This window comes from Pristiophorus japonicus, chromosome 17 (genome assembly GCF_044704955.1).
Source record: "Pristiophorus japonicus isolate sPriJap1 chromosome 17, sPriJap1.hap1, whole genome shotgun sequence".
NCBI classification, from domain to species: Eukaryota; Metazoa; Chordata; class Chondrichthyes; family Pristiophoridae; genus Pristiophorus; species Pristiophorus japonicus.
Genome location: NC_091993.1, coordinates 95,558,803 through 95,585,192, shown reverse-complemented (window position 1 = coordinate 95,585,192; position 26,390 = coordinate 95,558,803). Strand labels below are relative to the sequence as shown.

General features: G+C 40.1%; 1 protein-coding gene across 1 annotated transcript in view; it reads right to left on the bottom strand.

Moving 5' to 3' along the window:
- Positions 1 to 2,176: 2,176 nt before the first annotated feature.
- c17h6orf89 (chromosome 17 C6orf89 homolog) overlaps positions 2,177 to 26,390 on the bottom strand; it is a 38,771-nt gene continuing 14,557 nt past the window's right edge. Inside the window, exons 3-7 of the mRNA XM_070859415.1 lie at positions 16,347 to 16,489; positions 13,641 to 13,804; positions 11,044 to 11,179; positions 7,735 to 7,867; positions 2,177 to 3,131 (exon numbers count right to left, since the gene is read on the bottom strand). Coding sequence (XP_070715516.1) covers positions 3,049 to 3,131; positions 7,735 to 7,867; positions 11,044 to 11,179; positions 13,641 to 13,804; positions 16,347 to 16,489 — 659 coding nt within the window. The 3' untranslated portion in view covers positions 2,177 to 3,048. The remainder of the gene's footprint in view (positions 3,132 to 7,734; positions 7,868 to 11,043; positions 11,180 to 13,640; positions 13,805 to 16,346; positions 16,490 to 26,390) is intronic.

Here is a 26,390-nt window from a genome sequence, read left to right as displayed (position 1 = left end):
TCAGGGCAGAAGACCAAAAGCTTGGTCAAAGAGGTAGGTTTTAAGGAACGTCTTGAAGGAGGAAAGAGAGGTAGAGAGGTAGAGAGGTTTAGGCAGGGAGTTCCAGAGCTTGGGGCCTACGGGTGGTAGTTTGCAAGAATCACCTGCAATGACTTCTCTTGCACCCCCTGCCCCCCACCGCATTGTTGCCTCTGGTGTGCCCCAAGGTTCTATCCTTGGCCCCTCCCATTTCTCATCTACATGCTGCCCCTTGGCGACATCATCCGAAAACACTGTCAGTTTCCACATGGACGCTGATGGTTGGCTTCCGGTTAAGCAACGCCTCAATTTCAAAATTCTCAACCTTATTTTCAAATCCCTCCATGGCCTTGCTCCTCCCCATCTTTGTAATCTCATCCAGCCCCACAATCCCCCGTGATATCTGCGCTCCTCTAATTCTGCCCTCGCGCATCTCGGATTATAATCACTCAACCATGGGTGGCCGTGCCTTCTGTTGCCTAGGCCCCAAGCTCTGAACCTCCCTGTCTAAACCTCACCACCTCTCTATCCTCCTTCAAGACGCTCCTTAAAACCTACCTCTTTGACCAAGTTTTTGGTCACCTGCACAAATTTCTACTTATGCGGCTTGGTCAAATTTTTAAATCTCATAATACTCCTGTGAAGTGCCTTGGGACGTTTCACTATGTTAAAGACGCTATATAAATACAAGTTGTTGTTGTTATCTTTGCTACACTGATTAGGACAGACAGTGCCCCATATACCTCAGTCAATTGCTGAGCAGGCAAACACACCATAAATATTACAGAATTATACTGATATATTTTAAGGGGCCAAATGAATGAAATATGATAACTAAAGTGTTTCCTGCCAATTTATACTCATTGAAGCAAGAAAAAAGAGGAAAACCTGCTGAGGGTAAGTACCACTGAACTTTCTTTCATGATATGACCTGGTATCCCAAAAGGGAAGAGCAGGAAGGAAAATCAGTGAACAGGCTAATGATACAAGGGACTCCACCACTGAGAAGAGAGAAAGTGTGTTATGGTTACAGAACTACAGTAAATCAGGAGTTCCCTAGTGAACAAAGATCAGCATGAATCAAACGTCTATCCACCAAATGTCTACTCTCGTCCCATCTTGATCCAGCCGAGGTATGCAGCATCTTTTCTAACAAAAAATAATTTATTTAAAACAAAACCAGAAATTATTGAAACACTCAGTAGGTCACACAGCATCTGTGGAGAGAACAGACAAGCTAACAATTCAGGTTCTTCAGATAAAACACAATCTATTTTATTTTAACAATTTCTTCTTGAAAGCTGAAAATAAAATCCATTTTTGAAGTTGCTTTTTAAAAATTGTATTGGAACCATCTATCTATATAATTAGAATGTTGGCAATCGGTCCAGAGGACTTTACACCTCAGAAGCCTTTGTAGATTGTGGGAAAATGTCCACAGGGCAAAAATATCATGATTAAACATTTAAACCAGTTGCAAATCTGTTAAGCCAGCCATGTTGACTTTGTCCCATTGACTAATCACCAACCAATCAAAAACGCTTATAAAACATTCTATTCAGTACGCTTTTACAAAAAACCAATGCACAAACATTAGCCTGTACAAAGCAAACCAAATTTAAGCTCTTTCAAGCATCTATTTCATGTCCTCACCCACCTGCCTACATTGCAAAAATTAATACAATTTAACATATATGTTAAAAATTAAACAAAAAACACAAAACTTATCCATATCATCTTAAAAATGCTACCAACTTTCCCCTGCATGAGATTCATGCTGGCTTCTACTCCATTACCAGAGCTAAGGTGCCTTACCTGGGCTTCTCATGATCCTTCTGCAGCTTAAGACATTCCTAAATGACCTGTTTCCTGTTGTATGCTTACATGCATGAACAACTTTTCTGCTGTTTTGAGGTTGTCATGTAGTATCAATTGGAAGCAGTGTGCGAATGTACGAATGTATCATGTACAATTATAACACGAGTTCTCAACTGCTGCAGTACTTTCATCACATTCAGATTACTTGTAAATAGCGCATCAAGGAAATTTTATCAAATGGTTTTCAATTTCCATCCACAACCTACAATGCTAAAAATGAAAGGCTATATTCACATTTGGAACATATATATTTTATTTTGAACAAACCACTAAGCTGTTTAAACATTATATTTAACAATTACTTTTTGATTCAAATTTTGGTTTTATCAAAAAAATCAAAGGCAACATATTTCAGAGATTTCTTACCTTTACACATATACAAATATATTATATATATATGTTTATATATGTACACAAAGCAACATTTTACAAAGTTGTTTTGAAAATATGTACATGGTGAGGCTGTATTAAAATTGCCAGTTTTCCAAACCACCATATTTCATAGACAAGTACTATTATGTAAAAGTCACATAACTTAATCTTTTTTTTAAAAAGAGATTAACCATGCCTTAAGCAAAGCAATTTAGTACTGTACCATTATTTTATTTGAGAATATTTTGCCACCTATTCCCCAAAAATTCATATACTTTTCAGCTCATTCATTGAAATGACTATTATCTTCAGTTTATAGTCTAAATGAAAATGGTAATTAGTAGTCATTTTCTCCCTGAAAACATTACTGTTAATTTATCCTGCATCATTAGTTAACAAAAACAGTAAACAATCAAAAAGACAAATTTACATAGCATTCATTTTCACGAGCCCAAACATATTTAACATTTTCAGAACTATCTGTTATGCATTAGATGTAACCAAAGAGAATTAATAGAAAATGAAAGATATCTGGAACTCAGAAAAGCTATATTGGACTTGTTCAAAAGTCAATAATGTGCAAACTACACTTTGGATCATTGTGCAATACTGCCAACATAGATTAGCCAAAGTAATAGTCTAATAGTACAAATTAAACCACATTTCAGAATGTAGATCTGTCCATAGACATGCATTCAAATAACAAATTTTTAATCTGGATAAATAGTGAACATTTCACACAATGGTGCATTCATCTGGCGAAATCAAGAGTATTCTCAATTAGATGGATCCAACACAAATAATGACCGTTTGCTCTCCAACAGGTAAAATGGTCATCCGCCAGTAATTTGAATTGGCATAAACTGTAAAACAATATTTTATGAAAATCAAATAATTGCAATGAATACAATGTACATAACAAACAGCTCTCTTTACTCAGAGAGTGGTTAGAATGTGGAACTTGCTACCATAGAGCAGTTGAGGCAAATAGCATAGATGCATTTGAGGAGAAGTACATGAGCAAGAAAAACAGAAGGGAATGTTGATAAGGCGAGATGAAATAAGGTGGGACGAGGCTCGTGTGGAGCACAAACACCAGCCCAGACCTGTGGGAGCAAATAGCCTATGTCTGTGCTGTAAATACCATGTATGTAATGTAATATTGAGTAATTTAATCATTTTACTAGTTTACACAGGACACAAGACAGGACCTACTTTGGGGATTTGGCCCATATTGCATAAATCTATTTACAGAGCAAGATCTTTTGTCTGAATGTATATGTACAGGAGTGCCAGCAGCCCACATTATACAGAACAATGAAGTATTAGAATTGTGTCAGCACAATCCCAAATCATTTTGATATAGCTGTAAACCATCCTGGGTTACTTGCTATTGTGTGTGCCGTTTACTTTTTCTTGGATGGTGTAAACAAGAAAAATGTACTTTCTGCTATTTTCAATTAAATAGATTCTCCACTAAATAAAAACAGCTATTTCACATCTCAATGCTTTCAAATTATGCCTTTAAAAACATACTAGGAAGGGAACAAAAATAAGTGTTTATCTGACTTCAATATTCAACACAAAACAGAAATAAATAATTTGGTGTAGAGATGTATTGTTGGACAGAAGTAAGCTACATTTAATAAGATAGATTCAGGGCCTTCGATACATTTTGTAGAGAAATTGGGATAAACAGGAAGAATAATATACACAGGATGTCCTGTGTATTGCAACATTAAAAATATTGTTAAAGAATCTTGATTAACTAACATAATTTTGCGTTGCTTTCTAGTTCTTGTAACAAGAAATGGCAAGGATAAGAAAAGCCCATTTAGCCCATCAAAACTCATTTGATATTAATGGTTTTCAATTTTTCATCTCAACATAAATGCTCATGAATTCATTGGGGAAATAGACTGGGAGGTAGTCAGTAATCTGGTTATTTTAGCTCTGTACATTAGTTCACATACTCACTGTAATATATATAGCTAACCTAGGGGACGACTGGTAATGCAGCCATTGCTGTTTACAACAATAAAGAGGGAACAGGTCACCTGATAGGTTCCTGACGTTAACAGCCATCTTAAAGCTTGTGTGTTTGTGAGGTTGTACAGAAGATATCACAATGACGACGAAGGATAGGATTTCTGGATAACCTAGCTGAAATTTTTGTTGGTGAATGATTCAGCCAACCGACAGAGAGATTTTGAGGGTTTCTTTGTTTTAATTAACAGTTAAAAATCCAAGGTAAATTACAAGCACACTTGGCTGAACTGCCAGAGTCCAGATGACTACGCCTATGGGAATAATAGGGTGTTTGGGTGAATTCCAACATCATATGTAGAGCGGCTAAAAATGTTTTTCACTGTGAATAGTAACATCGAAATCCCTGATGATGAAAACTGTAACTGAGTGGTGTTGGAAAGAAAACGGGCTATTTTCTTAAATGAAGCAGACCCCGAGGTGTATGAAACCCTGAAAATTTTACTTCTGCCTGTCAAGCCAAAGGACACATCACTTAAGAAGATTCTACACTACAGTCCTGAGCCCTTGGAAATTGCTGAAAGTTATAGTTTCCGAATAAGAGATCAGTTAACCGACGAAAGTATCAGTGAGTACATTGTATTATTAAAAAAGCTATCTATTCACTGTCATTTTGGAAACTTTCAGGACCGAGCATTGCGTGACTGCTTTGTGGGATGGAAAATGAAGTGATCAGAAGAAAGTTATTGACAACTCCTAACTTGACTTTTGATTTAGATTGTCAGATAGCTATGTCAATGGATATGGCCAACCAATATTCCCGAGAATTTCGTACCATTTCGAGTCATCAGACAACCGAGGTGAATCGCCTGCAGATTAAAAGTAAAAGGCAGTTGGGCCCCAAGGTCTCAGAAATTGGCCAAAGTAACAATACACTGAAGTCATGCTATTGGTGCCTAGGACAACACATTGCTCAAAGTTGTCCATATTTGAAGGCAGAGTGTTTCTTCTGCAGGAAAACTGGGCATTTTGCGAAGGCATACCAACTGAAGAGTAAACCAACTTTTAAGGCCATAAGTAGAAATCTCCAGAGACTACATAGTATGGAAGAAAAGCAACAGGATGAAGAGGTACATATCATCAGGAACACGAGGGCATCTAACAGCGAATCGAAAAGTATTATATTGCAGGAACCAAGATACATATGGAAATCGACACTGGTGCATCCGCGAGTGTAGTACCGAAATTGCTATACCTCGACAAATTGCATGATTTCCCTTTAGAGAAATCCAAGGTAGAGCTGCGAGGCTATTCGGGAGAGAACATTCCTGTGGTAGGTCATTTCACCCTACTGGTGAAATACAAGGATCAATTTCAGAGGTTGCCTCTCTTAGTAGTGGCACGAGACAAGCCTGCCTTACTAGGAAGAAATTGGTTGGGATCACTGAAGCTGGATTGGAGTGATTTTTCATGTTGAAATGAGATTTGCATCGAAGGATGATGTCATCAAGAAGTATCCGAAGGTGTTCTGTGAAACAGGCAGACCGATCCAAGGCTTCAAGGTGAGTGTCAGGGTACAGAAGCACGCTAGACTAGTTTACTGCAAGCCACATTGCGTACCATATGCACTCAAGGAGAAAATTGAGCAAGAACTCAAAAGACTAGAGACTGAGAACATTATCTCTAAGATAGATCTATGTAATTGGGCTACACGCATTGTTGTTGTACCCAAGTCCGATGGTAAGGTAAGGTTGTGTGGTGATTATAAAGTAACCGTAAACCAGGTTCCAGAGGGTACTCTCCCCAATATATTGCCAAATGTAGAAGATTTATTCACAACGCTGACATGTGGTCAGATATTCTCAAAGTTAGATCTCACAAATGCCTACTTACAACTTGAACTAGATGAGGAGTCCAAGTCATGCTTGACTATAAATACTCATCTAGGCCTGTATCAATTTAATAGGCTACCATTTGGAGTATCTTCTGCCCCCGCCATATTCCAAGGGATGATGAACCAGATTTTGCAAGGTATTGTTATTTAGATGACATACTAATTTCAGCACCAAACAAGCAAATCCATAATAACATATTGAATGAAATGCTCAAATGACTAGAGAAGCACAGAGTACAAGTGACTGCTCATAAGTGTGAGTTATTTCAAAACACAGTGGAGTACTTAGGCTCAGAGTAGTCAAATATGGTTTACATCCAACCAAGGGAAAGCTGGATGCAATCAGAAATGCACCCACTCCCAAGAATGTCACTGAACTTCAATCATTTTTGGGTCTTTTGAACTATTATGGGAAGTTCCTACCAAATGTACATCCACTGAATGAGCTGTTGAAAAAACAGGCCCATTGGAAGTGGTCAGAAGAATGCGATGCAGCATTCAAGGAGTGTAAAAGCCAATTGGTAGAGAGCACCATGTTAGTTCACAATGACGTATCTAAGGAGATCAAGCTAGCATGTGACGATTCTCTGTATGGAGTTTGGGCAGTGATCTCTCATGTACTACACAGTGGGGAGGAGAGACCAATTGCTTTTGCTTCACGCAATCTCAGTGCTAGTGAGCGTAATTATGCGCAAATTGAAAGGGAAGCTTTGGCATTAATTTTTGGGGTCAAGAAGTTCCACAAGTACTTGTACGGTCATAAGTTTACCATCACTACAGACCATAGGCCCCTGACAGCAATCCTCCATCCAAAGTCCCCAGTTCCAACATTAGCTGCAGCCATCTTAAAGCCTGTGTGTTTCTACAGAAGATATCACACTGCTATAGGACTCTGTAACCTGGTGGATCTGGGATACAGATGGTCCCATCAGAGACAGCTGCACCTACTGACACATGTTCCCTGTATGCCAAAAGAGGGAAACAATGCCTCTGCTGCATTTTCCCCTGGTGTCCAGCATTCGGAGATCGGTATAGGGGGCTTTGAGGCAAAAACTGAAGAGGAATCTGTGCCAAAGCACTCCGAGTGCAGCTATGTACAGGCGCACCCGTGAAATGCAAAATATTTAAGCAGAAATTTTTTTTTTGATATCGGCAGCTGTCGGCCGCCTATATCTCCCACTGTGCTAAGCTCCTGAGACCTGCCACAGCAGCTCCCAATCCCCATACTGGCGCAAAACCTGGTGGCGGCAGGATCGGTAAGGTTTTAGCAGGGAAGCAGAAATCTTTGCGCGTTTGTGTGCCCCAATCGAATTGTGAGGTAGAAAGAGGGAGTGTGAAAGCTTAAATCAGTATCTCTAATGACATTATTTACAATAAAAGAATCAAACACAAACTAGAATAGAATGATTTAACAGAATAATTTGTAACAGATTGATTAAAAATGTATTTTTTTTTTAAAAAGCGTATCTTTCTTTAAATGGTGCCTGATTTTTTTTCCTCCCTTGCCGGTGAGCTGGAGGATTATTCACCTTTCATAGAATATGACCAACAAGGAGCAAAAAGAGCAAGTACATTTGATTACGTACCAATATCTCCTTCTCCGACTAGGACTGCAAAGGAGCCACACTGTTCTGCACATTTCTCAGTAGCATTAATATGAAGCTTCAGATTACCTCCACCTACAAACAGCCAGCTGTGTCCTACCTGGAACTGGTGAGACTAGGACAGAGCAGAGGAGGGACATTAAAATCAAATGATGTTTTGCAGCAATACTGCAATTTATGTACAGTCCATTTTCCATAAGGGAATCACCTTAGGTTGAGTTACTTTAATTCTCTGAAGCAGACAATTCCCTCAACAACCCAACTCTCCTGAACTCTGCGGCTTTCAGTTGATGACTGACTAGTCTTTTTCTGCTCAATTGCTACAGAGAGTTCAGTCCTGTCTGGCTTCCATCCCAACAAATCTAGACACAATCTACATTTTAAGCCTTTAATTCTAACTGGCCTGGAATTGCCACAAATGGTGCAACTAGTAAGCTAAGCCAGAGATTCCTGAGACTCTCAATAACAATGTAAAAACCGTCGTAAAGCAAGCAGAAATCCGCGCACAAGGAATGCCTGAACTTACAATTTGTAGGAAACAGTATTTACAGTTCAAAATCTAGTTTATCCTTTTAAATATGAACATTTAAAGTTTGAAGCCATCAAACCATCTACATTAAGCACATACGTTTAAGAAAATACAACCATGGACGCTTTTCCATTTTAAATGTAACTTATTCCGATGCTGTAAAATGCTTTCCAAGATCCAGATAATACAGTGTAGATTTTATTGAAAAAAAACAAAGTAAAAATTACCACAAAATACCAGAAAAAGGACCTGCATTCACAACTGGCAAAAAGGCAGGAAACCCCTGTTCTCTACTTTTTCTGTATGGGGGTGGAGCTACATTAATGAGCAATGCACTGTTTTAGTGCAATTTTCACTGAAGCAGCACAAACAATAAGGAAATTCAGGCTGTTTGTACCAAAATTCCACATTTTGTCGTCGTTTCAGTGTGTTCCTGAAGTTTTCAGGAAATTCTGGGCCATTCTTTTTAAGAAATGAGCGAAGGCAAACATTGCTGCAAACAGTATTTACAGTTCAAAATCTGTTTTATTTCAAGTTGTTTTCTTATCTTTGTGACAGTAAATCTATAAATGCATAATGACACCCACTGAATTTACCACTCCAGGAAGCCAGCCATCAGTGATCTTGTGAGCTCCCTGTTCCAATCTCCACCCCCCAGTTTGAGCTTGCCTGTTTCATAATGCAAACTTATAAAGCTTGCATGAAACGTCAACTCTCAGTGCTTTGTACCTCCATTTCAGTCGTTTTTAAATTACATCTCCGTATGTAATGCTGATTTGTTTCACTCATTCCCTTAAATTGAACTTAATTAAATGCTTAAAACAGAAAAAAAAACTATTGCAATACATTGGATTTTTTTGTGTTTTGATTCCCTCAACAAGAATGATTCCTGTAATCAGCAAGGTCCTTAAAATCAACATAACTGTACCATATACAAATCGATACCGCAAGTACCTTACTTACATAAAAGATTGATAGTTCTGATTGCAAATCTGGTTAGAAAAGCAAATCTAACAAAATTTGTATTTTCTTTTAGAAAATGGCCGTAACACATTTACTTATATCAAAAAAAAAATCAAATCAATAGTTAAGTAATTGGAAGAGACTGGGACATATGAATAGGAGTAGGCTATTCAGTCCCTCGAGCCTGCTCCACCATTCAATTAGATTATGGCTGATTATACCTCAACTCTCTTTACCTGCTTTTTCTCCACATCTCGATACCCTTACCTAAACTCCATTGATCTCAGTCTTCAACATTTCAACTGACCCAGCATCCACCGTCTGAAAAAGTGCTTTGATTTCACTACTAAATGGCCTAGCTCGAATTTTACCCCCTTGTTCTGAATTCCTCCATCAAAGGAAAAGTTTCTCTGTACCTACCCAGTCAAATCCCTTTATCATTTTAAACACTTGAATTAGATCACTCATTAACCTTCTAATCTGAGGGGAAATCCAAGCCAGGATTGTGCTACCTGTCCTTATAATTGAGTCCTTTTAAGTCCCAGAATCATTCTGATGAATTTGCACTGTAACCCCTCCAACGCCAATATATCTTTCCTGAGCCCAAAACTGATTGTAGTTCTCCAGATGGGGTCTGACCAAGGCTCTGTTCAACTGAAGCAACACTTCCTCCCCTTTGTATTACAGTCCAATTGAGATAAAGGCCAACATTCCATTAGACTTTTTAAATTATATTTTATACCTGTGCACTAGCTTTTCTTGATTTGTGCAGATGGACACCCAAATCCCTTTGCTCATTCACAATTCCTAGTCTCGCTATTTAGAAAATATCCCGATTTAACATTCTTGGATGCAAAGTGAATGACGCCACACTGAGGTCTATCTGCCAAAGTTTTGCCCACTCACTTAATCTGTCTATGTCCCTTTGCAACTTCCTGCTGCCACCTACCAATTTACTGTGCCTCCTAACATGCTGTCGCCTGCAAATTTGAAAAACAACTCTATTCCTTCATCCAAGTCATTGATATATATGGTGAAAAGCGGAGGCCCCAATACAGATCCCTGGAGGAAACATCACTTGTCACATCCCACCAATCAGTACATTCTCTATATCCCTACATTATTTATAAAAGGTTCTACTGTTAATGATATGCTTTGAAAGATTATTTTTTGTATTCCCTTGTTGCATCTCATTACTTTCTTTGTATTACTTTATTGCTTTTTATAGCTCTCCCAGTCTTCTGGATTTCCACTTTCCATTGCATTTGAGTAACCTTTTTTTGATACTGTCTCTTACCTCATTTGTTGACCATGGTTGCTTAACTGTACAAATGGAGTTTTTGCCATTTAGAGACATATACTGGTTTTGTACTGTACCAAATACTTATTTGAATACTTTTCAGTTTGTCTGTAGGTTTACCCATTAACAGTTTAGCCCAGTTTACTGCAACCAATTTATTTCTATTCCCTTTGAAGTTTGCCGTACATAAATTAAAAACCTTTGTTAATGACTCTCCCTTCTCCCTCTCAAACAAAATTCAATCATATTATGGTCACTATTCGCAAGACTGATGAAAACATCAATTAAATACAGAAATGTGTGCGAGGTAAATGTAAAACAAAGTTTTTTTTAAGGTGGAGAAGACTGGTGAGCAAAAATATGCTCTGTTGTTGCAATATTATAAATCATGAATGTTTTCATGTAGTTGTTTTTAAATAAGAGGAACAGATAATTGAGGTTATATTTTTGTTAATTATTCAGCCACAGAGCACAATTCTCTTATCTCAATCTTCCTTACCAGGAGTTGGAATGGAGAACCACGGCTAGGCGCTATTAAACATTTCTTCAGGGATACTTTATTCTCAAAGGGCAACATGCTTGAATTTGGAAAAAGAGCTCGTAGAATATGCATCCCATTTATACGTTGTTTTCTCCTGATTATTATGGGGAAAAGATTAAATTTGGTTACTATTGTTCAAATATACAGGATTACATAGCCAACGATTGTTTTTTTCTACATGATAAAAAAGAAAGTTTCAAATGTCTGGCATTAAAGAACATAAAGAACATAATGAATGTTTTCAGCAATCTACTATTGTACCAGTTATAATTGAGAACTGGGCAGTATGCAGATGGCCTCTAAACCCAGAGAAAAGTACATTATACTTTTAAATCATAATTTCAAGTACTTGTTAATTTCCTACAACATACAAATCTAATTCACACTCCCCCCTTCCCTATCAGCATGTTACTGGAGTTCACACTTTGGCCAGTATCATGATTTGCCATACAATTTTGAATTCTGACAGAAAATGGGATATCCCAAGATTATGACATTAGATCAAAGGGGTTTTCTGGAAGATAAAATGTCTGATCTTTTCAAATGATAGGCAGACAGGTATAAAACAAATTAAACACGTTCCTTATTGAGTTATACAATGCCCATATATAATTACTGGGCAAAGATGGTGAAGCCAGTGGCATAGTAGTAAGATGTTGTGCCTGGACGAGCATGACTTGTAAACAATCATCCTAGCCAGTGTCATGGGGAATTGCATGCTAATGGACTTCCACGTGGGTTGGCCAGGGATTTCAGCAGCTTTTCTATTCCACTAATTCTTAACCATCTAAAGATGCAGATTAGCTTCAATGCATACTCTTATTCTATATTATGAGTTATTCTATCAGATATAATCAGAAATTCTCACATTAAATTCAGGTATATAATATATTAATCCCCACTCCAAACTACTATATCTGTATATGCATTACCTTGGAGGACTTATTACATAAATCCCCACTCCAAACTACTATATATGCATTACGTGGCATTACATAGGTGGGCTTATTACATCTGCACAAATAGCAGCCAAAATGTTAAATGGAATTAGAAAAGACCATGCAATTTTGATCCAATTAAAACATTTCAAACTAGAGGCAAACAAGAGATTTAAGCATGTGGACATGTGGAAAACGCAGTGCCATTTATAACTAGTCACTCAGTTACTAATCATTACTGAATGTTCCTGTGTCACGGGCATTGAGTGCATTTGTTTAATTTTAATCATGCAATTTTAAAAGGTCAATAATGCAAACAGTAAATTTGGCTTTGTGATTGGTTCGTGGAAGTGTAGTTGTGTGTCAGTTTCACAAATATTAGTAATTATAATTACATTCTTTATTTATTAACTAAACATAAATAATAATTACAGACCATTTGCTTTCAAAATTCTTTAAAAAAAACTCAAGGTTGAGGAAAGACACCAGTGTTTCTTTTTCTCTCTGTTAATATGCTTCCTGAAATTTGTAACGTATTTATAATTCAAACACCAACTAAAGTTTTTAAACAGGTTTGCAATGAGTAGGCTGTTGTATATTTACTCTGTCTCTCAAATAGAACTAGTTATTTAAAAAAAACAATATAAATTTTACTAGTATAAAACTCTTCAAATATGTCCTCTAGCTTTTTTTCAAATATTTTTGAAGCAGAGAGAAGCATTCTATCATTTCCCCAGCTTAAATATTACTGGTTCATGCTGACAATTCTGCAACTGTCACATGCTCAGAATCCTTAGCTGTGGTTGGTTGTTCTGTCCAACTTCCCTGGGGGTAAAAATATCCAGGCGACATTCAGGCTTTTGAGACAGAGTGAGGCATTCAAGTAAAAACATTAAATAATACAAAAGACAATTCAAATTAGTAAATTTAATCACAATATGGTAATTTTTTAAATTTAATTTTTTGGTTGTTGTTTAAAACCTTAATTTTGGACATAGAAATTTCAGTTACTGAGAAAAGAATGGCAGACAAAAAAAAGTTCAAAGCCATTTGAGTGATTCGACTGCTTAATGAACAAAGCAGAACAAGGAATTGTAAAATGATTTCATGGACAGTTTCACCGTTAAATATTGACATAAAAGCAAAATCAAGTATCACGGCGACAGGTAATGTTTGTAGACAGGAAATGCATGATTGCACAAGATTTTTAATATATAAATATCGTATTTAAAGCTTTTTTGTTCATCATTTCTTTTGCTAATCATAGCTCATATGGTCAAGAAATTCCTTTTTGCAAGGTCTAATGACCACTTAACTAAATGTTTGTGATGTTAATCATTGAGACTCTAACCAAGCAGTTGATCATGAATCAAGTAACAGCCAATGTTAATTTGATCAATTTCAATCGCTGATTCACCCTGACTCAATTACAGCTATCAGCAGGTTATAGATCATCATATGTTGGGGCAGGAGGACTGAGCAAACAGAACAACAATAAAAGCAAGGAAATTAATAGAAGACTCCAACTAGTAAAATTAAAGTTTTTTTGAAAGATACTTTAAAACTCAATAGACTTAAGAAAAAGAAAATAGCTGGATTCACTATATTTAATCTCACCAGTGAACAATTAGGTTGGATTCTTCTTCTGGAAAGAGGTAAGAGTTTTTATTGACTTCATTTTCAATATCACCTCCAACCTCAGCATATACATCCATGGCCTCCTTGTATTCTGAATACAAGCGCTTCAAATCCTCATACGACAATGACACAGTTGATCCACTCTACAGGAAGAAGTTAAACAAATGAATGCAAATTTGGCATCTGTATCACATTTACAAACATTGGGCTCTATTTTCCTCTTTGCTGATTTTTGGCGCCCAGGAGGATGTACGGACGATTTTTTTGTGCCCGTTTGGACCGAAAAAAAAATTGAGACTTTCGCCAAAGAATGATTTGAATTTGGCGCAGCACTCTCAGAAATTAGTCTCGGGGGCGGAGCTTCAAGTCTGTGCTAAAAACTCTCTGGACATGCGCGAAACTGAAGTTGCTAGGGAAACCAGCGACGCTGAAGCAAGCTGAACCTCGCTCCTGTCTTTGATTCATAATGACATTCACACTGAGGGATTAGCGATCGTAAGACAACTTTACCAAAACATAGACATCATTAGCAGCTGATCACTGCTGTATTCTGTACCCCAAAATGATAACCTGCACATTTCTATACCATACAATTCAGCATTTAAGAAGTGAAATCCGCTGGACCCGCTGCAATCCCAGGCCCTCCGAAAGACCTCTCCTCCCCGCTGGACCCGCTGAAATCCCCCTATTGGACCCGCGGCCACTGCTCCCCCTTGCTGGACCCGCTGCAATCCCTGGCCAAATGGCCCTCCCGCTCCCAAACTTCAACTTGCAGAGGGAGCGGGACTGAGCAGCGGGGGGCCATTCGGCCCGGGATTGCAGCGGGTCCAGCCGGTGAAGAGTAGTCCTTTCAGGCCGGGATTGCAGCGGGGAGAGCAGTCCTTACGGCCCGGAAATAATCTTCCCTTGCTCGAAAAAGAGTTCCCCGTGAAAAAAAAAGGTATTTTATTGTGTATTCTTATTGCATCGCTCCTGTCCTCTTGTGCCTTGCGCTGATTCCTTAAGCCAACGTCTGTTTTTTTTTGCGGGGCTTTTGAGCAGTGTGCACCATGCTGAAAAAAATCGTGGATGGCCAAAATCGATTAAGTCCACAAAAACGGCGCTGATCCTGTTTTGACTTGTGTTTGCACCAAAAATATTTAAACTGGCGCACATGGTTGGCGCTGGCGTCCAAACGTTGGCGAAAGTTGGAAAGTGAGTATTTCACGCCAAAAAACGTTTGGACGTCAAAAAATGGCGCACAATCATGGTGAAAATAGAGCCCATGATGTATTTATTAATAGGAATGCACACTGTGAACCTCAGTATTCTGTGCACTCACCTGGAATAGGTGGTGGCACAAGGGAGTCCTAAACTTATTATCCCATAAACTATAATTATAAATTGTACTAGTATAAAAGTTCAGCAATCAAAGTATGTGTATTCTTGGTAATCACGTTCAAAAACGTTGCGTCTTATTAAGTTTTCTATTTAAGTAAATTGCTCAAATCTCTGATGCCTGCATTATCTAGTTGAAGAATTTTTTTTTAAGGGATACACTCAGATAGGTTTGATTCCCCTTTTACTTGCCAATTCCCCCTCCTTTCCTGAAGGCACTGATTCCTTATTTACGGTTCTAAGGTTGCCGCATACCTTTCAATACCTCACCAATGTGGCTAGTATCCATGTGATCCTGCACAGCAAGTATCCGAAGGCTATTTGACCAGAGAATATCACAGCTGTGCCCAATCCAGTCTTTGTCTGCCACCCACACTGTGCATTTCTAGGAGGAGTCATGCTATCAGTCAAGAGCAGAAATCATGGCCGATATTCCCCTACCTAACCGATTGGTGCTGACACTAATTGTAGTGCCACAGCTGCTGAAACGAACTCCTGGTACGCAAGGCTCTGCTACTCCCTGCATAACCTTGCTGAGCCATTTGTTAAAGCCACCATAACAAACCTACTCAAAATATTAAAATAAAATGACAGAGATTTTTCATAGAATACTAAAATAAATATGCAATCTAGCAGTGAAAACCATACTAGATCGTGATTGAGTGCAATGTACTGATCATGATCACACTGCGGACCTGGATTTCATAGTTTTCCATTACGATTTTGGTGACAATAATCTCCCTTCATATTGCACAATAGCTGATCATCTGCGAGCCCCCCCCCACCCCGCCCCCCCCCCCCGCGCCACGCCCCACCCATTCCGCCCCACACCCCACCCATTCCGCCCCACACCCACCCCACCCCACCACCCCCGACCCCCCACCCCGCCCCCATCTCCACTAACACCTTTTCGGCACGAAAACAGCAGTTTCCATAAGCTGACCAAATCTCTTATGAACTAAAGCCTCCATTTGTACAAATTTGTTCCCTGTATAAAAGGAAAATCATTTTACACCTATTCAGTTGGATTACGTTTCAGATTACAAAGATATTTTCTGTTTTCCAAGAAGAAATATTTTTACAGTAAAAATATTTATACAGAAATTTGAGCATCACAAAGTAACTACAACTGTCCCTTGAAAAAGGAGCTTCTTCTACGACATTTCAGCAGATATTACTTCAGAAACAGATCTAGCATTCACAAGCACTATTCCAACTCTTTTCAAAACCCAGTAGACAATAAAGAAATTAGTGCGCAACTGACACCAAATAAAAAGGACAACACTTCAACCTAAAGTAACTTCTCACCTTGATTACAATGGGTTGTACTATTCGATGGTTGTACTTGGAAACATGTTTCATGTCACTCACTGTTCCAACGGTGGTCAGGGCAGCACATTCAGTGCAGTTGGGTATCAGCTGCTCACATCCAGAACATCCCCACTCAAAAGCTGCAAGAAGCAACAACTTTAATTGTAACACTCAATGGAAGTCATGCTTGTTTGTTAAATATGTAGGATCAGGAGTCAATATAAATAATTACGACTGAACATAAAATAATTGCACTTTCATATAAAGTATATTACTTTACTATCAAACTTCAGCAAAATGTTATATTAGCCACATCTCTAGGTGTCTCCATTTCCCCACTCTCAAGAATCTTTGGGTCCGAATTTGGTCAAACCCAAGTTCTGCCCATTTACCTTCGAAAAGACCGCTAAGATCCTGACGGTACTTTGGTGGAGGTTTGGTGAAAAAAATGGGGGAAAAAACGCCTGGCAGAAAAAAAATGGGCACTACATGGCGATCCTGGGCGGGAGCGGGCGATAGGTCGGATTCTGGGCAGCAAATGCAATCCTCGACAAAATAACACCGAGGCTAGAGGGAGAAACTCAAAAAAAAATGTTCAACAAATAAAAAACAAAACATTACAAAACTTTCAGAGGGTCCTTTCAAAATAAATCGCTGCAAAAGAATTTAACCATTTCTTGCAGGTCTTCATACCTACTGTCCAGGTAAGACCTGCTTCCAGCGGCGGTCTTTTCTCCTGCTGGAGCGGAAGAGCACTCAGATGAATCTCTGGTGGGAGGATTTTTTTTGGCGTTGCACGTCAGCGGATTCTCTCCAGCGGTCCTTTCAAACTACCAGCATGAGGGTCTCACCAAACTCGTACGGAGGGGAGAGCGCCAAAAAAACGGGGAGACCGGTGAGAAAACTTGGCAGCAGCTGGCGATACATTGATCAAATTCGGGCCCTTAATGCTTAGGATATACTTCCTTTCATTGTTCTTTTTCTCTACATTGAATTGCACGAGTCACAATTTGCCCATTCTGCTAACTTGTTCTCCTGTAATCTTTTGCATTTTCCTCACTGTTCACCATGCCCCCTAATGTATTATCATTCCTCGTGTGCCAATGTCCAAATCATTTATATAAAGTCGCCAGCACAGATCCTTGGAGCACACTACTAACCTATATCCAGCCAATCCGAAAACACCCTTTTGCTCCATCTCTGCTTTTTGTCCCTTAGCCATCCCTCTATCCAGCTCCATTCCCTTAAAAACCAATTGCCCCAACTTTCTAACAAATGTCTTGCATGGCACCTTATCAAACACTTTGTAAAAATCCATTTCTATAACATCCATCGCTCTGCCTTTATTAATACATTGTGGTTTCCTCAAAAAATTAAATTTAATTCCTTAAGTATGACCCATCCATATAAATGCATGATATGTGCCCCATACAAATATTCCTGATAACTCCATGCTATCCAAGTGTTCACGAACTTCCTCCTATATTATGGGCTCCAGACATTTGCCCACAACGGAGATAGAATTAACCAGCCTATAATTTACTGGCTTATCATTTTCCCCTTTCTTGAATTTAAATGGAGAAAAATTGCAAAGTGCTGCAGTACAGCAGGACCTGGGGGTACTTGTACATGAAACTCAAAAGGTTAGTATGCAGGTACAGCAAGTGATCAGGAAGGCAAATGGAATCTTGGCCTTTATTGCAAAGGGGATGGAGTATAAAAGCAGGGAAGTCTTGCTACAGTTATACAGGGTATTGGTGAGGCCACACCTGGAATACTGCATACAGTTTTGGTTTCCATATTTAAGAAAGGATATACTTGCTTTGGAGACAGTTCAGAGAAGGTTCACTCAGTTGATTCCGGAGATGAGGGGGTTGACTTCTGAGGAAAGGTTGAGGAGGTTGGGCCTCTACTCATTGGAATTCAGAAGAATGAGAGGTGATCTTATCGAAACTTATAAGATTATGAGGGGGCTTGACGAGATGGATGCAGAGAGGGAGACTAGACCTAGGGGGCATAATCTTAAAAAGGGCCAGCCCATTTAAAACTGAGATGAGGAGGAATTTCTTCTCTCAGAGGGTTGTAAATCTGTGGAATTCGCTGCCTCAGAGAGCTGTGGAAGCTGGGACATTGAATAAATTTAAGACAGAGATAGACAGTTTCTTAACCGACAAGGGAATAAGGGGTTATGAGGAGCGGGCAGGGAAGTGGACCTGAGTCCATGGTCGGATCAGCCATGATAGTATTAAATGGCGGAGCAGGCTTGAGGGGCCGTATGGCCTACTCCTGCTCCTATTTCTTATGTAATAGAGGTGTGACATTTCCCATCCTCCAATCCTTTAGCACAATTTATTTTTCGGGGGAACGAAATTATAGTTAGTGCCTATGCTATCTCTTTCCCTCTATGCTATTAGTATTCTGGAATGCATTCCATCTAGACTTGGTGACCTTTCTACTTTTAGTCTCATTAAACATAGCGAGCATTTGAATACTTATCACCAGTACAGTCTCTTCCAAATCCTCAACAGGTACTATAACAATCATAATTTTGACTGCATCTGTAAAAACCAATCCAAAATTCTTAAACATCTCTGCTATCCCTTCACCCAAGTACAAGATGACCTTTCTTGTGAGTATTACCAATCCTTATTTACTCCTTTTACTTATTATGTATTAAAAGGGAAAAGGGGAAGTGCAACAAGACCTGGGTATCATGGTACATCAGTCATTGAAGGTTGGCATGCAGGTAAAGCAGGCGGTTAAGAAAGCAAATGGCATGTTGGCCTTCATAGCGAGGGGATTTGACTACAGGGGTAGGGAGGTGTAGCTACAGTTGTACAGGGCCTTGGTGAGGCCACACCTGGAGTATTGTGTATAGTTTTGGTCTCCTAACCTGAGGAAGGACATTCTTGCTATTGAGGGAGTGCAGCGAAGGTTCACCAGAATGATTCCCGGGATGGCGGGACTGACCTATCAAGAAAGACTGGATCAACTGGGCTTGTATTCACTGGAGTTCAGAAGAATGAGAGGGGACCTCATAGAAACGTTTAAAATTCTGACAGGTTTAGACAGGTTAGATGCAGGAAGAATGTTCCCAATGTTGGGGAAGTCCAGAACCAGGGGTCACAGTCTAAGGATAAGGGGTAAGCCATTTAGGACCGAGATGAGGAGAAACTTCTTCACCCAGAGAGTGGCGAACCTGTGGAATTCTCTACCACAGAAAGTAGTTGAGGCCTATTCACTAAATATATTCAAAAGGGAGTTAGATGAAGTCCTTACTACTCGGGGGATCAAGGGGTATGGCGAGAAAGCAGGAATGGGGTACTGAAGTTGCATGTTCAGCCATGAACTCATTGAATGGCGGTGCAGGCTAGAAGGGTCGAATTGCCTACTCCTGCACCTATTTTCTATGTTTCTATGAAAGATCTAAACAAATTAGAGTGGGAGGCAAGCGAAGATAATTTTTCTTGATTTTTTTCGTCCATGTGTATGTCAATCAGTATTCAACAAAAAATAAAATGGAGATCATTTATGATGTGTATTTTTTAATATAAAGACAAATGTTATCCATTAGCAATGAAAACAGTCAACACCCTTTCACTTGCTACATATGTGGAAATGAAGAAAAGCTGTCCTTTGGGACATCATTGTTGCTTGGTACAGCAAGAATTGTCTCTACTTTAAATTCTTGCTAGTTGACAAAATCTTCGAGCAATACTTCAGCTTGCCAGATAAAGGTTTTGCTAAAAGACATGTGCTACTTTAAAATCTACTTTGTTTTACAAATCGGAATCAAATTAATTAACTATATGGAGTCACCTCAAAGAATTAATGAGAGCAAGCTACAATTCAGGAGTAAATATTTGAGAACCATTTACTCCCAAAGACATTTTGTCTCGTGTTCATTTACTCTTTTGTCCTGCAAAAAGTTATCAGATCAAAGTCACATGTCTCTTCAGAACTTGTTAGCTACTTAGTGTGAATCGACAACTGCTTCGGGCTACACACTATCTTGCAATTTAGTTTTGAGAGACTCAAAAATTAGTCTCCTTGCACATTGAAGAAAGTAAATCATGGTGAAGGCGACATATAAGGAACAGTTAGCTGGGTGTAGTTCCGTTTTTAATACTACCAAAAAGTACGGATATCAAATTATAAAAGCCTTTTATGTAATTATCAGAACTATGACCCAATACTCCAGTCACCTGTTATTTTGTGTATACAAAACGAAACAATTGGTTGTCCAGCTTTCAACTTCCACTTCAACATGGAGGTCACAAATACTTTGTTAGTCATTATGCTATGATTGAAGAAAAAAGATCAATGATTTAAAGAAAGTTTTGTACTTTAGTTCAAGGACGTGTCATTCATTATAGTAGATTGTAGTTCCAAATTCTCTGGTTGGAGGCCACCTACAGCTGCACTGAAAACAAAATAAAGTAATGAGAAGCATGTTGCTGTCTCACTCATGTGTGACTCACTGTTTCAACTGGGATACATTACTTTTAATTTCCAGATGTCTTATGTTCAAACCCTGGGAGACTTTAAATGGATTGTTTTATTAACCAAGGGTGGAGACAATAACTCAGTGTTCAAGAACAAGGCTGAATCCAAACTAAGCAGGCATTCAACAACACACTTTATTTACAGACTTCAGCCACACAATTAACCACTAAAATGAAATGCAACTTTAACTGATTCCTTTGTTTCCTGCACTAAATATCATCTTTACATTTACATTATAAACTTGCATTTATATAGTGTGGACACCGCCTCCAACAAATTACTTTTAAAATGCGTTTTTTGTTGTTTTGTAGACAAATGCAATGCTCAACGGCACATAATAAGGCCCGACAATCAACTTGTCATGAACAAATATTTAATCTATTTTTTGATAGAGTTGGTTGCGAGAAGATTGTTAGCCAGGAGATCAGGAGCGAACCCTGCTCTTCTAATAGAGCCAAGGGTCTTTTACATCCACAAGAGGAGATAAGTGGGGCCTTGGTTTAACATTGTATCTCAATGACAGAACCTCCAACAATGCAACTGCTTCTGTACTGCAGTCTCAGCTATGATCATGTGCTCAGGTTTTGTGGTGGGGCTAAAGCTAGCAGACCCTCCCATGATGTTGCATATGGTAAGTCAGAGATTATACTGTTTTAGAGATTTAGATCAAATGGTACTGGTCATGCAAGCACAAGTGAAGGCTGTAACCAAAAAAAAAGAGAAAAATCAGGAAAGAAATCATCCTGGATTTTGCATTGAGAGTAACGGCGAGGAATCAGAAAGCAACTTCCGGAATGTACACACGCGCAGTTAAACGCAAAATTTGGATGTTGCAGTCAGAGTTATCCTGCTCCTCCACAGGTTGCGCTATAATAGTACCTCAGCAATATACCCGGCATTGAAATCAATGCAAGGGCGTGAAGTTGCAGTACCTACCCACTAGACACAGCAGAAAAAGTTAGGTCTGGTGCATTCAGGTGTAAGTGAATATATAAACGGCACGATCGGTCATAATTAATGTCAAACAACCTATCTGGGCCTGCAAATTTAATGTTACAAGTGCGGAGTTTCATTCCTTCAGAATTTAATTAGTGTTGGAGTTTAAAAAACAACCTTTTCTGTCTCTCTTAATCTCATCTTTCTTTCGCATTCTTTATTTCGCTTTCTGTAAATGATTTAAATCCCTTATAATTCCGGGTTTGGACTCCAGGGTGCAGGGTGGATGGTTTAAATTGGAAAACTCCCCAAAACAGGCGCAAGAATTAAGATCAGCGATTAACGCGTGCATGTTGATTGAAATGCAGGCAGGATGCTAACTTTGCACAGCCTACCATTACCATGATTTCTCCGACCAGCCAGCGCTCTCCACGCTATTCACTGGTTACACGCATCAGCAGGAGGCCCAATATCGTTAACGCCTTGCACTGCTTAAAGCTAGCCTGCGTTACTTAAAGCTAGCCTGCACCTCTAAAAGAGGTTCATTGTGGTTGCTGGAGGTGCTGTGAGCATTGGGAGTAGCGTGCTGTGCAACAATCAAAAATGGCTGACCATGGGAGAGTGCGGGCACCAAGGTTTTTAGACGTTGCACTGGAGATCTTGCTTGAAGAGGTGGAACAGGAGAGATGGCCTGTGTCCTCAGGCCGGCCAGAGGCCATCCAGACACAGTAGCAAGAGATAGCAGAGGAAGTCAATGCCAAGAGTATAGCTCTAAGAGCAGGGATACAGTGCAGGAAGAAGTTTAATGATGTCACACGAGTGGTCAAGCTCAGTGAATGCATCTTCAAATACCATATCCTACCAACTGTACCACTAGCCTCAGCCACTGCTCAATTCACCATACCCCATCACTCACTCAACAACAATTTCTCTCAATCAGGACTCATACCTAGCATTCATGTGCTTCACCTCACCCTCACACACTTAGCACTGTTGCAAGCCACAAACCCACATTTCACAGCTTGCACACACTATCTGCTATTCCAACATGACACCCACACAGATTGCACAAAACTCACTGACACATTTTCTTTTGTAGGAGAAGATGGCGCACAACCAGAGGCAGCAGGAACTAACCGGAGAGACGCGCCTGCATGTTCGAACCCCCAAGGAGGAGACATTGCTGGACATTATGTGAAGGGCCATTGCTGTGGTCATGGCCATCGGCGGGGCTGAAGTCACAGAAGATGAGGGTATCCGCATACCTAATCCTCCTTCTCTCATCCCACAATCTCTTCTGACTGAGAAGTTGCCGATGGTGTAAGAATACACTTTGTGCTTTCCGGTTCCCCTCACCACAACCCTACTCTTATCCCTTTCAGATACCCAAGAATTGCAACCTGCCCAGCCAGTGGAGGAAGAGCAAGGCGACAGTGAAAATGGAGACAGTAGCAGCCACCAGCTCAGATACTGACACGATGCATAATTTAGAGGATAGTATACAGGCAAGATTTGCACATGGTGAGACACCAGGCACAACTGTGCTGCAGCCACAGCAGGCAGAAATAATAATGCAGGCACCAACTCGCTGGAGGGCAAGGTCGCACTCTAGTTCTGCTGTAGAGGACTCAGATGAGGACTTCAATGGGCTACAGAAAAAGGCTGAAGGGTGCATTGAGAAGCCTGCATTCAATGTCATGGAACAGTCTGACCAACTTGGCACCGGACTTTGCGAAGAGTTTGAAGCCCATCCTTTCCAACAAGGAATAGGTGGCTACCTCCAGCAGCACACCTGTGGACCCAACCATGATGCAGCATCTGATAGGCGATGTCTCAGCTTCCATTTCAGCACAACCAGCATCCACCCAACATTTGAGTGCTGCAATGTAAGCTCAGCTTGTTGTCATGCAATCTCAGCTTGCTGTCTCAAGCTCAGATTGCTGTCATCTGGCTTTGGAAACCACTGTTCAAAGGGGTTTCCAAGACATCACAGCACTCCAGCAATCTGTTCTCCAACAGAGTACCAGGATTACTGAGGCACCAACCCAGAACAGCGACAGTGGCTCCACGGAGTATGAACCTGCTGTCCTCTCTCCGGATGTCAGCATTCGAGCTCCCACCCATGCCACTCCACCAGTGCCTTTGCTGTTGCCTGTCTGCTAGCTAGCCCAGACTGCTGCAGCCCAAGCAGGGATGGTGCATTCTGTAGCTGGGCCGTCTAGGCCCAGAGCTGATCAAGATTTCCCTCCAAATTTATTTGCAATCCTCTACACTGGTGTAGCCACTGGGGAAGCACCTCATTGGAGCACTAGGACGGGCAAAGGCACACGGAAGAGGCACTAAGGGTGATTACTTTATTTTTGTATGCACTGTGGCATGATTTAATTTATAAATTTGGATTGTAATGTGTATTTTGTTTGCCTCTTATTTTTGCTTAGTGGGACGCTGTGATAGCCAGTGACAGAGGCCTGTGGGACTGTTGGTGAATGGAGAATTGGGATTGAGGTTATTCGTATCGCTCATTAATTATTTGTTCATGTGGAGCCCAGGCAGAAATGGGCTGGCTAGATTCCAGCCTGTCTTCGTCTTCCTGCTTTCCTTTCGTCTTCCTGTTCCTGAGCTTCTTGCCCGATAGGCAGTGGCAATGTCATGCAGCATACCACAACAAATTGTGAGACCCGCTCAGCCGAGTACTGCAGGACCCATTCAGACCGGTCCAGGCAGCAGAATCATTGCTTCAGGTCACCAATGGTCTGTTCCATCAGATTTCTTGCGGCAGCATGATTCTCAATGAATGCCTGCTGTGCACGTGTGCATGGGTTGCGCACCAGAGTCATGAGTCATGTAGTCAGCGGATAACCCTTATTACCAGTAGCTATTTGGTTTGACGTGGTGGTTGAAGTACAACTAGCACAGAGCACAGAGAATAAACACATTACTGCTGCCAAAATACCAGGCCTTGACCTGCATGATGCACTGCCTGTGGTCACACACCAGCTGCACATTCAGGAAGTGGAAACCCTTTTGGTTCAGGTACATAGCAGAGGTGATATGAGGTGTATGGAAAGCAATGTGGGTGCAGTTAATGGCACCCTATACCACAAGGATGCACACCCTCTTACTCACTCTGCCTGCGTGTCTCTGGCAAGAGGGAATGAAATGAAGGTCTCTCTCTTTGCATGGAGAGCCTCAGTGACCTCCGTTAGGTAAACGTGTGCTAACCCCTTTACACTTCCCATCAGAAGTGTGCGCGTGCCATTTTGGATTCATAATGCCCAAATAACAGGCATCACCAAGCCCAATTTTGCCCCTGGCGTGTCTCAGTGAGGATTCTTCAATCTGATTGGTTGAAGAGCCACACTATAGCTTTCCCTGCTCACACACGCCACAGATCCTCTGTAGAGAGCTGGATCAGCCCGATGACAGCAAGTCTCCGTTCCAAAGCCCGCGAAAACTCTGTGGGCAGCTGTCAGTATAGTGAATGGCAAGTGCCGTTCCTTTACTGCCGAACAGAGAATCTGGGCCATCCATGGACAATGGTCATGTTTGTACAATATACAAAAGATAAAAGTAGTATACAGATCAATGTCCATGATTCAGCCCCAACTATAATACTAGAGAGCAACTGAGGTCCCAGAGGAAAACCAAATATTTTAAAAAAGGTACAAAATATAACTATATTAGGTCAAAGTAAATGTTTTTTCTTATGTTTAATGGTTTGTGTTTGAAGGTTATTTAGAATTGTGCCTTTTCGGTGGTGAAAAAAATGGCATTAAATGGGTTTTGAAAAGGTCTTTTGACTGAGATGATTGGCTAATCACTGTTTAAAATTCACACATAGCTTGGTGCTGTTAAATTAGTTTCAAGTTCATTTTAATTTACTTGTCCATTGTCTGTTGAGAAAGTGGAAGTCAGGGCTGACATGGTCAAATCTAAGAGTCAATTACATGGGAAGGAGGGCCTAATCAAGTGTGGTTGAAGATGTTTCCCAGCTTAGAATTGTATTGGCTATGATTAAGTGTGATTGAAGTGTTACATGGAATATGACAGAAAGTGTGTGGCTTCCTCTGACGTAACCCACTGAAGCTAAGTTGGCTTTGGCTTCAAAATACAAACAGCCCATTTTTGCTCATTGCTGAAATCGCAGATAACTTTATGACAGAGAATCTGACCCTCGTCTCAGAGCACTGCCCCCTTAGGGCTGTCAGTTTAGGTTCCCGCTCGTTGACCTGCTAATCATAAGGCTCCACCCGTAGGGCAGTCTGGTTGTCCATTGGATGTTCCTCAAAATGCAAACATGTTTAGGATCGCACAGCAGTGATTTGAAGGGTTATTGAGTTAGACATGTTGGCATTGATGCTGCTTATTTATTTGAGTTACTGAAGCGCTGGAAAATAGAAAGCCCCGTTAGGGGCCAGATAGCTGGAATGTTCATACTCATCAACAAGCATCTTAGGCCTTCAATAAATATTGTTTTCATTCAAGCATGAAAGTTTAATTAAATGAAGAAAAATACATTGTCTGCTTATAGTTCTAAAGCTGGGTCCCAGTCTGGAGCCCTATGTGTGGTAAGGGTGTTGGCAATGTTTTTTGAAAGTT